At 37.3% G+C, this 18,448-nt stretch overlaps 1 protein-coding gene across 1 annotated transcript in view; it reads left to right on the plus strand.

Annotated features, from left to right (window-relative positions):
* The window catches only part of PREX2 (phosphatidylinositol-3,4,5-trisphosphate dependent Rac exchange factor 2), a 299,116-nt gene that overhangs the window by 63,662 nt on the left and 217,006 nt on the right, over positions 1-18,448 (plus strand). Inside the window, exons 2-4 of the mRNA XM_029923458.1 lie at positions 8,110-8,181; positions 9,441-9,563; positions 12,348-12,452. Of these exons, the coding sequence (XP_029779318.1) occupies positions 8,110-8,181; positions 9,441-9,563; positions 12,348-12,452 (300 nt within the window). The remainder of the gene's footprint in view (positions 1-8,109; positions 8,182-9,440; positions 9,564-12,347; positions 12,453-18,448) is intronic.

The following is an 18,448-nucleotide window of genomic DNA, read 5'->3' on the forward strand; positions in this document are numbered from 1 at the left end:
ATTGTTTTGGCTATTCTGAGTCTTTTATCTGTCCATTTAAACTTACAATCATTTTCTTGATATCCACAAAATAACTTGCTGGAATATTTATTAGAATTGGTTTAAATCTACGGGTCTAGTTGGGAAGAACTAGCAATTTGATGTTATTGAGTCTTCCTATCTATGAATGTGAACTGTCTCTCCATTTATTTGGTCTTTGATAATTTTTATCAGAGTTCTGTAGTTCTCATTCAGATGTCATATGTATTTTTTTAGGATTATACACAAATATTTCATTTTTGGAGGTGCAGTGTAAGTAATAGTGTGTTTAATTTCAAGTTACATATGTTCATTGATAGTATAGAGGGAAGTGATTAACTTTTGTACATTAACCTTGTATCCTTCAGCCTTGTTATAAGAGCTTATAAGTTCTAGGAATGTTTTGAGTCCATTCTTTCAGATTTTCTACATAGACAATCATATCATTTAAGAGCAAAAACAGTTTTATTTTTTCTGTCCAACCTGTATACCTATTATTTTCTTTTTTCTATTATTGTATTAGCTAGAAAATATAAGACAATGCTATAAAGGAATGGTGAGAGGAGACATTATTCACTTGGTCTTGATTGTAGTGGGAATGCTTCTAGTTTCTCACCATTATGTATGATGTTAGCTGTAGGTTCTTTAGTGTAAGAATTTTTTTTTAATGTTGAGGACATTCCCCTATTAGTTTACTGAGAATAATTGTCATGACTAGGTGTTGGATTTCTCAAATGCTTTTTCTGCATCTCTTGATTATATGGATTTTTCTTCTGAGACTGGTGATGTGATGGATTTCATTAATTGATTTTAGAATATTGAACTAGCTTTTTATACCTGGAATAAATACCCCTTGGTTGTGGTGTATAATTGTTTTTATACATTTTTAGTTGTTATTTATTAATATTTTGCTTAGGACTTTTGCATCTATACTTACAAGAGATACTGGTCTATAGTTTTCTTGTGAAGTCTTTGGTTTGGTATTAGGGTGATGCTGGCCTCATAGAACAACTTAGAACGTAGAACAACTACTCCTATCCTCTGAAAGAGATTGTAGAGAATTGGTATAATTTATTCTTTAAATATTTGGTAAAACTTACCAGTGAACTTATTTGGGCCTGAAACTTTCTGTCTTGGAAGGTTATTAAACATTGATTCAGTCCTTTAATAGATAGAGTCCTGTTCATATTATATTACTTTTTGTGTGAATTTTGGCAGATTATGTTTGTCAAGGATTTGATCCATTTCATCTAGACTGTCATTTGTGGGTATAACTTTATCACTGTAAGATAATTACAAAAATATCTGTAGTTGGGGGCACCTGCGTGGCTCAGTCAGTTAAGCATTCAACTTTGGCTCAGTTCATGATCTCATGGTTGGTGAGTTCGAGCTTTGCACTGGGCTGTGTGCTGACAGCTCAGAGCCTGGATCGGATCTTTCTTTGAATTTTGTGCCTTCCTCTTTCTCTGGCCCTCCCCTGCTTGCTGTCTCTGTCTCTCTCTCTCTCCCTCCCTCCCTCCCTCTCAAAAATAAATGAACATTAAAAATTTTTTAAAAATCTGTAGTTGGTAATTTCCTTGTGTTTTTTTCCCCTTGTGTTTTTAATTAAATTTGTTTATTCCCCTACCCAAATGAGTCCTGAGTGCCTGGCAGTAAAAATAAAGTTGAAGAATACTTACTTCCCGATCTTTGGAGGTATCTGGAAATTGTAGAGGGAGACCAAAGACTCCCATCCACTCTTAGTCTTATGCATAGAGTGGTTACTGAAAGTAATAGAGCAAACTAGAGACATAAAAAGAAGGAAAGGAGAAGTGATGCCATGAATGTAAAAAGAAAAAAGTCAAATATAATTAAATAATAGAATTGAGTGGTATAGATTTATGATGATAAATTTTGGGCTCTGGGTTTCTGGATCTCTGGAGAGCTTTGGAATCATTGCAAGGTATTATATTGTTTTTCAAATATGTGTAGATAAGTTTTTATTTCATAGTATAAGTTCATTGCTTACTTTCAACACTTGGCTTCTAATGTGCCAAATATGTTTATTATATTTATTGCATATTATGTCTACCTCCACTAGAATATAAGCAGAAATTCTTGACTGTTTTGTTTATTGATATATCCTATATGCCTAGAACAGTAGTTTTCTTCCTTTTTTTAAAATAATATAGTTTATCATCAAATTGGTTTCCATACAACATCCAGTGCTCATCCCGACAAGGACTCTCCTCCATGCCCATCACCCCCCTCCCCTCTTCCTCTCCCCTATCAGCCCTCAGTTTGTCCTCGGTATTCAAGAGTCTCTCATGGTTTGCCTCCCTCCCTCTCCCCAACTATTCTCCCCCTTCCCCTGCCCCATGGTCCTCTGTTAACTTTCTCCTGTTCCCCTTAAGAGTGAAAACATATGGTATCTGTCCTTCTCTGCCTGACTTATTTCACTAAGCATGACACCCTCAAGTTCCATCCATGTTACTACAAATGGCCAGATTTCATTCTTTCTCATTGCCAAGTAGTATTCCCTTGTATATATAAACCACATTTTCTTGATCCATTCGTCAGTTGTTGGATATGTAGGCTCTTTCCATGATTTGGTTATCGTTGAAAGTGCTGCTATGAACATTGGGGTGCATGTGCTCCTATCCATCAGCACTCCTATATCCCTTGGGTAAATCCCTAGCAGTGCTATTGCTGGATGATAGGGGAGTTCTACTGTTAATTTTTTGAGGAACCTCCACACTCTTTTCCAGAGTGGCTGCACCAGTTTACATTCCCACCAACAGCATGGTGCCTAGAACAGTGGTCTTAAAGATGTGCTTTGCAAGGAATATGTAAGGTAAAACTGTTTTCATTTTAATACTAAGACTTCATTTGCTTTTTTTTTCTGTGTTGATGCTTGCACTGATGGTACCAAAATAATGATGTATAAAACTACTGATGCTTTAGTGTGAATCAGAGTAGTGGCACTACCCTGTATATATATTTCACTGTCACTCACTCATGGGGGAGGGGTGGTAGAGGGATTCTAGTTTCACTTAAGAGAGTTCTTGTAAAGCTGTAAAAATTATTAATTTTACTAAATCATGACTCTTGAGCACATGCCTTTTTAAGTTGTGTAATAAAACAGGAAGTACACCTAAGTACTTCTGCTGCATACTCAAATATTATAGTTATCTCTAGGCCTAGAATTTGTGATTGAGTTGCTATGGAACATTATATTTACTTGAAATAACAACTGTGAGATAAACTGTGGGCACTGGGGTATTTGGCAGATAGTTTATTCAAAAAAGAATGAAGTGAACCGGTCACTTCCAGGAAAACAACTGATAGTATTTGTTGATGATGATAAATTCAAGCTTGCAAGTGAATTTAGAGTTTTGGAAAATTTGTCTGTGAAATGGATAGCTTCCTAATACTTAAAGACTTCTCTAGGGAGTTGCCTACTGATATTAACTAATGTGATGTGAGTTTTCTTTGATATTGAACAAGATGTGTTAATATTTTGAAGATGTATATAACTGTGAAACGTTGTTAAAAAAATTTATAGCATCAAGCATAGATTAAAAAATCACTTCCAATTGCAAGATAAATCAATTGGTTTTAATATAGCAGAGTATGAAATGTTCACTGATATGGCTGGTTTCTGATTAAAAATCATGACTAACCTTTTAGAAACTACCACTCACTGGGCTGCCTGGATGGCTGTCTGTTACGGGCCTGACCTGCTCAGGTCATGAACTCATGGTTCAAGCCCCATGTCGGCTCTGTGCTGACAGCTTAGAGCCTGGAGCCTGCTTCCAATTCTCTGTCTTCCTCCCTCTCTCTCTCTCTCTCTCTCTCTCTCTCTCTGCCCCTTCCCCACTTGAGCTCTGTCTGTCTCTGTCTCTCAAAAATAAATAAATGTAAAAAAAAAAAAAAAAAAGAAACTGCCTGAGTTTTGGTGTTGTATTAAAGAATACCCACAACTATCTGGGAATGTTATAGCAATGAACCGATCTGTGCGACTTTTGAGAGTGATCTGCTATGTGTGCCTGATAAAAAGAGTTGGAAGGACAAAAATTAATTGAGGGAGATAATTTAGTACACTGAAATTAGAAATAAGTATATTCTGAGAATAAAACTTATTATGGATTTTCCCTTACTAACTTTTGAGTAAGCGGTGGCCCAGATGGACAGACAAAAAGGAAAGGAATAGCTGTCTTCTCCCTTTTATATATTAGTGAGTTTCCTAACTTCTTTTACTTTCTTGTGACATTTTTTTCTTAAACTTTAATTAATGTATGGCATTTAACCCATTTCACCAAATACATGGTAGGAAGGAAACACCATGGAACAATTGGACAGAAGATAAAACGTTCTGCTTTCTCTGTAGGAAAAAAGTAGCCCCTGACTGTAGTGAAATCTCGGAATGTGTCGTTAATTGTTGTTAGGGGAATGCTGACCAACCGAGTTCCTGCCAACACACCTGCAAGCTGGAAGATACCAGGAGGGGCCCCTCCGAGCCGTAGTCTGTCTTATCTCACTTGTCTTTGAATTGTCCTAGCCTTCAGAGGTTGTTATGACCCCCGTCCACAGCCCAGATTGTGATTTTCATGGTTGGGGGGCGGGTGGGTTCTGGTGGGATAGCAGAAACTCCAAGTGGCTGTGTGAGAGGGTAATGCGCATGGGGTTGGAAAGCCACGTTTTCTCCATTGAGACCCACTGACTTGTTCCCTCAAAGTCTGTTTCTTCAGTCTTTGGAAGAAAAAACATAAAGAAATGTTCATCAGATGAACCAAATGCATCAGAAGGATCTAGGGAACTTATTCAAAATACAGATTTCTAAGTCCTCAACCAAACTGCCAAATTAGACCTTCTGGGGATAGCGTGAGGGACTCTGCATTTGGAAAAATTCTCCCAGTGTTATACACAGTAAAATGTTTGAGAACCACTGGCATTTACAAGCCTTATTCTGGTATATTTGTATCAAAATGAGGATGATCTAATTCTGATGAAATTCTGGACCATTGCGAATGAATGAATGAATGCAGAGGTAAAACAGCATATTAAATCCTGCATGTATTTTTGTATTTAGAGTATTAATGCTTCTTTGATCGATAGGAAAAAAATTAAATGCACTGATTACTAAAGTCTGAAAAGTGTTAAAAGACAATTCTGAAAACAGGTTATTTTTCTTTATCTTGAGGAAAGAGGACTTATAGGTTTTATCAAAAATGTCAGTTTTCATGACTTTGTGCTCTGGGCAAACTGTCTGAAATCTGCCTTCACTGTGTATAAAATGAAGCTCTTGGGAAAATAAATGCTTGATCAGAAATGCTAACAAGTTCCAGGTTCTATTTCATACGCAGTTAAACAAAAAGTTCCATCTTGTCACGGAGGGTAAGAAGATAAAAAGTCAGATGAAGATATAGTTTACTGTCTCAGTTTGCATGTTTCCTTCTAACTCATATTTTGATTCATTTGTACTACTACTAGTTTACATTTATTAGCTTCAGAATGTGACTGAGTTGAGTTCATGAAGTAAAAGGTTTCTAAATATAGAGGTGAACATTTAGCTTTGCTGCGTGAGAGGTTACCTGTTTACTATGTGGTCAGCATGAAATGTAAACGAGGCAACTAAACTACCGTGTTACTTTAAGTAGAACGCTAACTGAGCATTTTGGGTATAAGTATATGGAAAATATTCAATAAAACCAAAACTAAAATTAAAAATAAGACTAATGCTAATTAAGATGGGCAACGTCAGGAAATTCAGAATCTCTACATTGCCAGTTAGGTACACCTAACTTTAGATAATAGTTCAAAAATCATATCACATATCACATACATTTTCCAATAAAAGAATTAAAGTGACATTCAGTACTCTCCTATTCAATTTATTTAATTCAGCTGAATTATTTCATTCAATTGAGTCTGTTAGTACTGATGTGGTTTTGTTGTTAGAGACTCTGAAACATGAACTGGTGGAATCTGGAATAGAAATGGGGCTAAAGCTAACATCCTGTGCTTGTTTGCTTTGTTTCTGTTAAATAGTTTTGTTTTTCTTTTCACAAAAGTTATAATATGCTTGCAAGTATTCTGAGTATAAGAAAGTGTACAAAGGTCATCTTTATTGTTTGCATTTTGCTATGTGCTACATATTTTTCTCAGTGTGAGAGCACACTGCCATTACACATGTACGTTTATGTACATATAGTGGTATGCAATATGTATATGTGGGTGCATATATGTATGCACATTTCAAGCATGCATACTAGCAATTTTTTCACCAAACAATATTTTATAGATATCTGTTTTATATGTACATAACTGTATGTAATTTATATCACATTCCTTTTGTTATTATACTTCTGCATCATATTTTGTAATTTGCACATGCCATAAAATACTAAATGATTCCTTTATTGATAGGCATTAGATTGTTTCCAATGTTTCCACTTTTGTAATCAATATACTATAACCTCTTGTCTGAATGTTTTCTTAGGATAAATTCCTGGAAGTAGAATTGCTGAGTTAAAGGAAATGCCCTTTTAAAAATTTGACATATATTGTTAAGTTATATTGTCCCCCAAAATGTGCCATTTTATACTCTGATTAGCAATATCTTGAGGGTGATATCTTTGGAACATTATGAACAATACTTGGTTTTCTTAGTCTCTTAAATCTTTATAAATATAACATGTCAAACAAGGGATTTTTGGGGTGCCCGGGTGGTTCATTCAGTTAAGCATCCAACTCTTGGTTTCAGCTCAGGTTATGATTTTGTGGTTTGTGGGATCAAGCCCCGTGTTGGGCTCTGCACTGGCAGTAGAAGCCTGCTTGGGATTCTCTCTCTCCCTTTTCATCTGCCTGGATCTCTCTTTCTCTCAAAATAATTATGTAAACAAAAAAATGGGATTCTTACCTTAATCTTCATTTCTTTGATGTGGTTTCCAGAGACTCCTTCGAGCCTCCGTGTGTCCTGGGGAATTGGTGGGCTGTTCAGTCAGACCCTAACTTGGCAGGTAATGTCTGAAGGTCTGAATCAGGGAAGGCAATGATTTCACTTGTTCACTCGATAGTTAATAAATGATGTCTTAAAGACACAAACCAGATTTACTGGATGGAAGGTCACTTCTTTTCCTTTCAAACCTTCTCTTTTAAGACCCAGTGTAAATAACTCTGCTCTTCTTCTTTGCAAAAATAATAGCTTATTTAGTTATGGGTCCAAGCTTAATGACATATCAAGAAGAGTCCAGATCTTTGAAATACTAATGAACTTATTTGCCTACCACAGGGCTATGGAGAGCCCTGACCTGATCCCAGAAATACCAAATTCTGCTTTCTAAAGCTTGGGAGAGGATAGGTAAGAGGGGAGGAGAAATCCCTCCATTCCTTCTTGAAGAGTCACTTTTCTCTCCTCCTCTTTCACTCTCTATCACTAATCTCCTCCTCCCTACTCCCTTCTTTTAATCTCTGTCAGTTCCAAAACAGTCAGTGGAATTTCTGGCCCTTTTGTTTTTTATCAGAAATCCCATTTTTCATTAGATTTTGATCTTTTGTGCTTCACAAGACTTAGAAGTTTAGGAAACATTTGACTTTTTTTGTGTGTTTGTTTATTTACTTGGAGCACACAAAAATGCTCATGTGGATGTGGCAGAGAAACAGAGAGAAAGGGAGAGAGAGAGAATCCCAAGTAAGCTTCTCACTGTCAGCTGAGAGCCCATTGTGGGATTTGATCTCATGAATTGTGAGACATGACCTGAGCCAAAATCAAGAATCAGACATTTAACCCATTGAGACACCCAGGCACCCCGAAACATTAGACTCTTAAGTGTTTCCCACAGCACACTGAGATCCTGGTGGATAAATTTAAATCATATATACATGCTCACTTTTGGTCTTGGCCCCAAACTATAAAGGATAAAATCCCCAGGTAGGAACCACAGCGAACAAGGGTTTCACCTTTTACAACAAAACTATTGAGTAAAACCATTCAATGGTTCGAGTTTTAAACTTCAGTTCCTTGTAAAAAAAAATTAATTCTGTTCAACACTCTGTTATTTTATTAACCTAATGTCACCTCCAAAATCTCTTTTTTTTTGTTTCGTGCAGGCATTCTTACACCGAATGAACCAATGTGCTGCCTCAAAAATGGACAAAAATGTAACAGAAGAAACAGTGAAGGTGAGGAGACGCAGTTTGCCCCCAGCACAAGCACACATCCCCTTAGATCACCCGCAGCCCCAGTGTGAGCTCTGTGCCGGGCATGTGTGTGTGGGCGGCGCTGAGGAAAAGGGAAACAACACTGGGAAAAGAAACAGAGGGTTATGATGATGGCATAGAAGACATGGAGACTTTTTTTTTTTTTTTTTTTTTGCCAAGGCCTTAGAACAGTTTGAAAAGAGGAAGGAAAACAAACCCAGACTGAGAACCTCAGAGTCTGTGAGAGGGAGGGTGCAGAGCTGTGTGTAAGAGGAAGGCCAGAGTGGACAAATGTGACTTCCCGTCTCTGATCTCTAAAGAACAAATTATTTGGATGGTTCATCAGTGCAGAAAAAGTCCACATACTATCTTCTACTCAGAAACAAATGTATAAGAATTTCTTGTTAAACTGCAGGGAAGGCAGATTATGAAGAGGTTTGTAAAGAGGGAGGAGGTAAATGGAAATTAATTGTACTCTTATTATTACTCATTTAAATTCTATAAATTATCACTGGCTTTTTTAGTGCTTATTTGCTGTTTTACTTTACTAAAAAAAAAAAAAAATCCAAGGATTTTATAGGCCCATCTGACTTTTTTTTTCAAAGTCTACTCACCTCAGGAGTATTTTAGTTTTTGTGCTTTTGGTTGAAAGCAAAAGACACTTATTATTCAAATGACTTGAGGGTACTATGTCTCTCATATTAGGAACTCCAGACAGAAGGAAAGGCTCAGGGCCCATGGCTCAGGGTGGTCGACAAGATTGCCAAGCTCTCTGTAGCTCTTCACTTTGGCATCCAGGTTATCAGCTTGCCTGTGGGCTGGCTCCTCCCACAGCTGCAAAATGACACTGTAGCTGTCCCAGCTGTCACTTCCAGACACAGCACCTTTCCGGAGTGGGGGAGAAGGCTGTCCGTTCCAGGATCTGCCAGCAAATCGGCCTGTACAATTTTACCTGCCACCGAGTTTCGCTAGTAGGGTGGGGGCTGCCCTGCTTGGACTTAGTCACTCGGTCTTTTCCTGGGAGCCAGGCATAGGTTTCTGATTCCCAGAGTTGTGTGGGGCGTGGAGAGGATATCCAGACAAAAATTGGCGCTCTGCTGGCTGGCTTGCTATGCCCTGAAGTTTTCAGCTTGAAGATAGAATCCTGTACTCTCATGGACTTGTATTTTTGTTTTTTGTGGAATTTTTTGTTGTTGTTGTTAACCTGCTTCACTATTGCTCTTACTTACTTGTATTTGCAGATGCTGTTCTCAAACATTGAAGATATCCTTGCAGTACATAAAGAATTTTTAAAAGTTGTGGAAGAATGCCTTCATCCAGAACCTAATGCCCAGCAAGAAGTGGGAACCTGCTTTCTTCACTTTGTAGGATAAATTTCTGTTTATTTTAAAAGCTCTTTCCCCTTAGATTTTAAGGTCTAGCGTTTAGCACAAGAGTATGTGGGAATTCAGCGTTAGAAGTAAAATGTGACACCAAAAGTTTGGGGTCTTTTAAGGCCAATGAAATCTTCCACTTAGAGCCAGAAAGGGGTGAGGGCCTCACATCATCCATTTTATTCAGTGAAGAATAAACAGCCTTTTCTTTTTCCCAACAAGTTAGTACTTCGCATGCTCTGTAGCTTTGAATTCTAATGAATATTCAGGCTGTTCATAATGAATGGATTTTTATGTTTCTCTCAAACATAGAACATTTCCCTTTTGAGGCAGAAAATCCTTACTCCTATAATGGCGTGATGAGCCTTTTGTTAGTCAGAATGTTCCCTTGTTAATCCACTGGTGACAGACCTGCGGGTGGACAAACCCGGTCACTGTAGGTACACCTGAATCTGAGTTTTTCTCAAGGATTGTTCCTCAGAAGGTTGTACTGAACCATACAGAAGAATGACCAGTCAGTGCTCAGGTGTTTCAAATTATACATCATGCTTATGTGATCATTTTCATCCCTCTGGACACAATAGTTGAAATTATTTGTGTAATCAATTTATGAGGTAAAAAGTCACCCGTAAAATGAAAATTGTTTTTAGAACTGAAGACATTCATACTAAAAATAAAAATAATACTGCTATATCTATATATCGTTAATGCTTGCTTTTAGAATTCCAACCTGAAGCCATTTATTTATCAAAATGCTATATAATTAATATTTTATTTAAAATTATGGAAGTGTGTTTTGTCAAGAAAATAAATTTTTGTTTATTGTTATTTCTTTTTTTAGGTTTATTTATTTTTGAGAGAGAGAGAGAGAGAGAGCGAGAGCGCGTGCGCGCACAAGCAGGGGCGGGGGAGACAAAGAGAGGGAGAGAGAGAATCCCAAGCAGGCTCCGCACTGTCAGTGCAGAGCCCAATGTGGGACTTGAACCCACAGACCATTAGATCATGACCTGAACTGAAACCAAGAGTCAAACACTTAACCAACCAAGCCACGCAGGTGCCACAATTTTTGTTTATTTTTATTTCTATTTAATCTTTGGGGTGCCTGGGTGACTCAGTAAGTTAACCATCAGACTTGGGCTCAGGTCATGATTTCACAGCTCGTGAGTTTGAGCCCCACATCGGGCTCTGTTTTGACAACTCGGAGCCTGGAGCCTGCTTCAGATTCTGTGTCTGCTTCTCTCGCTGTCCTTCCCCCATTCTCTCTCTCTCTTTCTCAAAAATAAATAAATATTAAAAAATGTTTTATTCCTATCTAACCTTTATAAATGTAACCATATGTAGTTCCTAGATCTATATTTCTGAATGTAGTGAGCAGACTGCATATGTTTTTTTTAATAATCAGGAAATATTTCATAAAGATAATTATATTAGAAGGAGAAGCTCCTTGGGCATAGCAAGATCAAGCTGTGCTTTCCTTGGGTATGACTGGAAATCATGCATGTTTTTGTCCACTTATTCCAGACTGTTCTTTTCATGAAAGAATTCAAATCTCTGCCAGCTGGAGTATTTTCTCTTTCAGTCCAGTCCTGCACATGGGAATCTTGCACTCTGACATCCATTTCCTCAGTAACACACTATGAATCTGTCATCCGTGAATTTAACTCAACTGTTTCTGAAGTTTGTTTCATTCTGGGTCATATCATCTCTTGAAATAAGTAATTCAATCCATTTTCTACTGGCTATATAAAATAGCACTCAGTGTTGCTTTCCAGATACCTGTCTTTGAAATTTCAGAGGACATATTCCTGTTCTCATATTGGTCAATACATTTTCTGTGTCTTCCTCTTATTAGGATGGCTTTGGTAGATACAAATCATAGCCACTTGGAGAAAAATCTAGTGATAGAAGAATACTTAGAGATCATCATGGTAAAATGACTCCCTTTTTGAAAGTATCCCTTTGTAGCAAATATGAAGGTTGTTTGTTTTGTTTCTACTTGACCACTTTTAGTGATAGCTCTAATCATTAGAAAATCTTTATGTTAATCCGTAATCTGCCTACCCACTGCCCATCAGTGCCCTTGCAATTTCTACCCAGTGGTCCTAGTTTTATGTTTAGAGTTATGACTCCTTTATATATAACAGCTATCTGAAAGTAGCTACCATTTCCTTACTTTTCTATACTAACAAATACCTTTTTGAACTGACCTCTCATATGTAGTGTCTTCACAGTCTATCATTACCTTAGTCACTTGTTGCTGAGTATTTTCCTGTTTGACTGTGTCCCTCTTAAACACAACTGTCCAGTATTGGTGCATATTAACTGCAGGGTACTATGTTTCTCAATTCCTGTATAACCTGCACATGCTTTTCCCTCTACCACAAATGCTTTATTTCCTCTCCCTGATGGATTCATCTCTCTGGACCTTGCTCAGATATTACCTTTTTTTTTTTAAGCTGTATCTCCATCCTCTCAGTAAATCTAAGTACTCTCTTCTCTGTAATTGCTACCATTTGGTTCATTTACTTATTGCATATATCATATTGGTCTAGGTAATATAACCTATCCCTTTCCTTAGGCTATTCTTTATGGGTAAGAGAAAATCAATAAATAAAAAAAATACACACACACACACACACACACACACACACACACACACACAGTAGAGCTCCCAAAAGGTAAACACTTAATAAAGTTTGTTCATAAACATCACACAGTTAGTATTTAAAAATGGCTAATAAAATGACTCTAACTTCTCCTTACTCGAATTCACAGAAAGACAAGTTTCGTATCTATGATGAATATTGTAGCAACCATGAGAAGGCACAAAAATTACTTCTTGAACTTAACAAAATAAGAACAATCCGTACATTTCTTTTGGTAAGTATATATTTAAGTGTTACCATATGCTGTGATTTGTTGATAGGCTTACTAAGAGCCAAGGACTAGCATCAGTGTGGTGTGAAAACTACTTGTAGAGCAATGCTTTAAATATGTCCAGGTTGGAGGCTAGAGTCCTTTGATAAATGTAAGAAGTGAGACTTGGCAGCTGCTGATGGATGGGAAAATACCGATAATGCCCTCTCCTGGTTGACTATGGATTGTTTGTGAGAACCAAGGGTTCCTGGTGAGGGAAGACATTTATGCTAGAGGTCATCATTGCTTTTATATCCCTCAACTCTGCAGGGTTCCATTTACTTCTGCTAAGAGAACTATGAGTAGGGCAGTCACAGGAAGGAAACACATCATGGGTACAGTAGAAAAGAAATTGAAAGATTGACCTTTCTCCTACATGCATTCCTTATTCACTTTATTTAATTTCTTTACAATAGCACAGATAAATGCATATTTGGTCAACTTAATTGCCGGTGAGGAACACACTGTAAGTGTTCTGTAGAGTGGAGCAGCCGTCCCATTACTCAGTTATAGAGATTCCCAGCACCCCAGAAAGCCCCTCATGCATTTACAGCCCATCTCCACAACATTGTTAGCTCCAGACAGTCATTGGTTTAATTTCCATCTCCATAGAATTGCCTTTTCTGGATATTTCATATGCATGGAATTCTACAATGTAACCTTTTTTATGCCTGGCTTCTTTTACTGAGTAAAATGCTTTTTGCGATTCACCCTTGTTGGGCATATATCCATATGCATTCATTTTTATTACTGAATAGTGTTCCTTATGTATGGATATACCATACTTCGTTTATCCATTTGCCAGTATAGGAACACTGGGTCAACAGGTGGCTGTGGTTAATGATGGACATTGAAGATACGACACATGAGATATCATTTCAGAGAGAGACGTTTCTGAGTATAGAAAAGTCAGGAAATATTCAGTTTGGGCTATTACAAACAATGCTTTTATGAACATTCATGTACAAGTCTTTGTGTGGATATTTTCGTTCTCTTGGGTGGATGCTAAGAGTGGAATTGCTAGGTCGTGGTAGGTTTATGTTTAACTTTAAGAAACTACCAGAGGGGCTGTGCCATATCTTCCATGTACAAGAATTGTGGTTTTTCTATATCTTTGCCAACATACGGCATTACCAGTTCCAATCATGGCTGTGCTAGTGGATGTGCACTTTATCTCAAGGTGAATTTTTACTTGCATTTCTCTCATGACCAATGATATCAACATTGCTTTCATGTTCTTGTTAGCTATTCACATATCCTATTTGGTGAAATGCTTATTCAAGTCTTTTGTTCATTTTTAAACTGAGATGTTTATCTTATACTGAGCTGTAAGTGTTCTTTATTTTGGCTACAGCTTCTGTATCTGCATGTAATTTGCACATGTTTCCTGCCTGTGTAGTTTGTTCAGTTAAAAATATTATCTTTTGAAAATCAAAAGTCTTACATTTTTTTAAAGTCCAATTTATTAAATTTTGTCCATATGAACATGTTTTTGTTAGACTTAAGAAATCTGTATTCAGGTCTTATACTTACCTTGTTAAGTTTATTCCCATGTATTTTACTTAAAGTTTTTGATGCTGTTGTGATTGCAATTATCTTTTTATTAAACTTTTTTAACATTTATTTATTATTGAGAGACAGAGAGAGATAGAGCATGAGCTGGGGAGGGGCAGAGAGAGGGAGACACAGAATCTAAAGCAGGCTCCAGGCTCCAAACTGCCAGCACAGAGCCTGGGGGCTCAAACTCACAAACCATGAGACCATGACCTGAGCTGAAGTCGGATGTTTAACCAACTGAGCCACACCCAGGGGCCGCGGCATTGCTACCACATAAACATTTGACGTTTACTTAGTTTTGCTTATTGTACATACAATATCTTGTGTATCTTGTATCTTGTGGTTTAAACTGACGTTTTAGTTTTAGTAGTAGTTCTTTTTCACTTTGGACTTTTCTCCCTTCTGGCTCTTTGCACTGACTAATTAGAACGAGTATACTGTTGTATAGAAATGGTTAGAACAGATATTCCTGCCTTGTTTCAGATCCTGGGGGAAATCATTCAGCTTTTCATCATTAAGTATGTTAGCTGTAGGTTTCTTCATAGAGGTCCTTCTCAGGTTGAGGAAGTTCCATTATAGTCATAGTTGGTGGAGAGTTTTTTATTGTGACCTTTTTATCTTTTCTAATACAGGTGTTTAAAGCTAAGAATTTTGCCCATACATTGCTTTAGTTTGATTCCATAAATTTAAACATGTGTTTTCATTATAATTCAGTTTTTGAAAATGTCTAGTTTCCTCTGTAAAATTGTATTTATTCTTGAGAGAGAGTAAGTATGTGAACATATGAGCAGGGGAGGGACAGAGAGAAAGGCAGAAAGAGAATCCCAAGCAGGCTTTGCACTATCAGTGAGGATCCTGATGCAGGGCTTGACCTCCTGAACTGTGAGATCATGACCTGGGCCCACACCAAGAGTTGGATGCTTAACTACCTGAGCCATCCAGGCACCCCTCGTCTATTCTTTATTTAGAAGTTTGTCTTGGGAAGTTATTCTGCATGGAACTTGTGTTTCTGCGCATTTCCTGAGCAGTGGAATTGACTGCGTTTGTTTGGGCCTATCTTTTAAAGGATGTTTGTATCATGAACAACCGCAAAAGGTAGAGAGATACCCTCTTTCTTCTCATGCCTGCTGCCGTCAATAAGAGATGCATGTTTCTTAGCCTCAGGTCTCAGCCCTCCTGTTACACATGTGCATGGGTCACCTGGTCTTCTTTGTCTTGCGATGCGCAAACTGGGGCTTGGGAAACTGGCCCCAAAATCATGATTCTCTGGCTCCTGGTATTGCTGTAAGGTTAAAAAAAAAAAAAAAAAAAAAAGGTCCTATGTCTCTGTCTTAGGGGTTTTATGCGTTCTCCTAATGTCCATATATCTGTGGCAGGTTAACTTTAACTTTAGGGTAAAATCTTAGAATCATCATAGTTTAACCATTCGGTAATTTTATTTCTCAGAATGGGAATTTTTCAAATATCCTCCTGTTGATTTTTAAGTTTTATTCCATCCTGGTCAGAGAACATACTTAAACCATTTAAATCCTTTTAAATTCATGAAGATGTTTTTATAGATTAGCATATGGTCTATCCTGGAATTTCTTTCTTTTCCTCTGTATGTTCCATGTGTGCTTAAAAACGAGGCATATTCTGCTGCTCTTGGGTGGAGTGTTCTATAAATGTTAGGTCATTTATGTTCGTAGTGTTATCATGTCTTCTGTGTCCTTTCCTCTAGGTGTTCTGTCAGTTACTGGGGTGGACTATTGAAATCTATGGTATAATTGTTAAATTGTCTAGTTTGCCTTTCAATTATGTCAGTTTCTGTTTTATATGTTTTGGGGCTCTGTTGCTAAATATGTATTCATTTAAAGTGCTTGTATTTATATTTCTACTTATCATAAAATGTTTTTCTTTGTCCCTAGGGATATTGTTTTTTAACATCTATTTTGCCTGATATTACCATAAGCCGTGACAGCTCTCATACTGTTTGTATGTTTTATCTTTCTCCATTCTTTCACTGTTTATGTCTTTGAATCGAAAACATGCCTCTGAGAAACAGTATATGGCCAGATCTTGCTTTTTTATCCAGTCTGACACTCTCTGCATTTTGATTGGAGTGTTCAGTTCATTGACCTTCAATGTAATTATTGATACTGTGTTGATATGTACGATTTTATTGTTTTTTCTATATGTGTGGGGGTTTTTTGCTGTTGTTCCTCTGTTCCTCCTTTACCTTCTTCAGTCTACTGTTTTACTTCCTTTGTTGGTTTTTTTTTTAAACTACATTTTTAAAGTTTTTTAGCAGGGATGTGATTGCTCTTACAACAATATATTTTTACCAATCTTAATTTATCAAGTCTGTTTCCTAAAGTTGGTTATTTTTGTTTGTTGTTTTGTTTTGTTTTTAGTAACTTTCCTGGACTTAATTTGAGAACTGATGACTCTTTTGTGACTTTTGTCTGCACAGCTGATATCTCCACTCAGATTTATGTCTTATAAGTTAGCATTTCTTCTTAGGGGTCCTAAGCCACTGAAATTAGGGCTCTTTATAAAGTGTTAGAACTCTGGCATCTTATTAAATCTATTCTGTTCTCAGCACACTTGACTCTTTGTTCATTTTGGTCTAGTTTATTGATTGAAGTGTGTCAAGCCACTCCAGAAAAGTCTCAATAGTGCTGGTTTTAGATGATTCAACAGTCATAGTCTCCTAGGAAATATGACTTTTATGATTCTTGCCCTGGCACTAAGTGGCCGCTAATCATCTGAATGACTTTAGGAAATTCATTACGTTGCTGGTCTCATTTTTCCATTTCCATAAAATGGGGATAGTAACAATTAGCCTTTGAAAAACAGGCAAGAGTTTACAGATTTGATGATGATCTTATTTGGGGCACTTAGATATGCTGCCACCTGAGTAAGTTTCATGATCAGGAAATCTCTGGGAACTCATTTAGGAAACATTTTTTGGGTACACGTTGAAAGAGAGCTGGCTTTCATAAGCCAGTCTAAAGTGGCAACCAGCCTCTGCTATTATGAAGACAGTTCGTAATCTGTGCAGTACTAATAGACCAGGAAATAAACACGTGTTGGGCAGTCACAAGTTCCTTAAGGTACTTCAACCCAGAGCCAGGAAATAGGAGTGGCCACATCTGTAACTTCGCTGGAAATCTAGTGAGATATAGATAGTTGTGTTTCATATGATTCCTGTGGGGACAGTACTATGCAGAGGTGGAAAGAATATTTTGATAAACTGATTGCAATATGGGATGAAGCCCCTCAAAAAGCATGTTTGAGTCAGAACACTTATTTGCTGTTCTGACTTCTAAAGTGTCTGGGGGAAGTTATAGTCATGGCATTAGTTGTGCTGACTTGAATACACAAATTGGAGCTAAAACCAAATTGTTCAGGACAGTGGGGAGGGGGTTCTGCTGTTACCCTCAGTCTTTCCTTTTCATCCTTTCCTGCTCAGTACTTGGTCTCTCTTCTCAATGAATATAGTACAGTAGTTTTAAAATGGTGGTACAAAGGTAGCTAAATTATAAATAGGATATCTGTGGGGCTTTTTTCTCTCTTCATTAAATATTTATGCCTGCTTTCTCCATGCCAGTTACTCTGATAGACACTGCAGAAACAGGTTTTGGCATCAATTTCCAATCTTTCTTTTTCCTTTCCTTTTCTCTTCTCTTCTTTTCTCTTCTTTTCTTCTCTTTTTTCTTACATTCCTTTGGTATTGATGCTTAAACCATTAAATAAAGACCAGATGCTTAAGAGGCTATAGGTGTTCTGTATTTTTTAATCAGAGTTGATTTTCTCTTCTCTTTCATCTTTCTTTGATTGCTAATTTTGAGATCTCCCCATTCATCTTGCCTCTCTGGAGATCATATCTGACCTCTTTCTCTGTGACTGGCTGGCCAGTGTCATTGGGGAGGTTTCTAGCTAACAGAAACTTAGCAATCACTGGCTGAAACATGCCAGTTTTACAGACAGGAAAACTAGCATTCTGAAATCAGCTGAAGTGACATCCCTCATCAGTGGCAGAGCATGCATAGAGCCCAGTTGTCTCTAGGCCTGCTCTTTGCAACACAGCAACACAATACCGCACCACAACTCAGCTACAACACAACTCCCTTTATAAGCAGGATTGATCTCTATGTATATTTGTGTCTGTCTGTCTATTATTTATTCACCCATCTATCCATCCACCTACCCATCCATCCATTCCAGCATTTCTCCATCTCTGTCCTATTTCTTTTTCTTCAGACTTCATACTCAGAAAAATATATATAAATTAATTTTAAAGATATTTATTCAAAATACAATTTGGTTTCTATAACCAGTATGAAGTGTGAAGTATTTCTTTTTGTCTTCTGTAAATGTTATTTGTGATTGCATGGATTCATCTCAGAGAAAGACGCTAT

Source organism: Suricata suricatta, chromosome 15 (assembly GCF_006229205.1).
Source record: "Suricata suricatta isolate VVHF042 chromosome 15, meerkat_22Aug2017_6uvM2_HiC, whole genome shotgun sequence".
NCBI lineage: Eukaryota > Metazoa > Chordata > Mammalia > Carnivora > Herpestidae > Suricata > Suricata suricatta.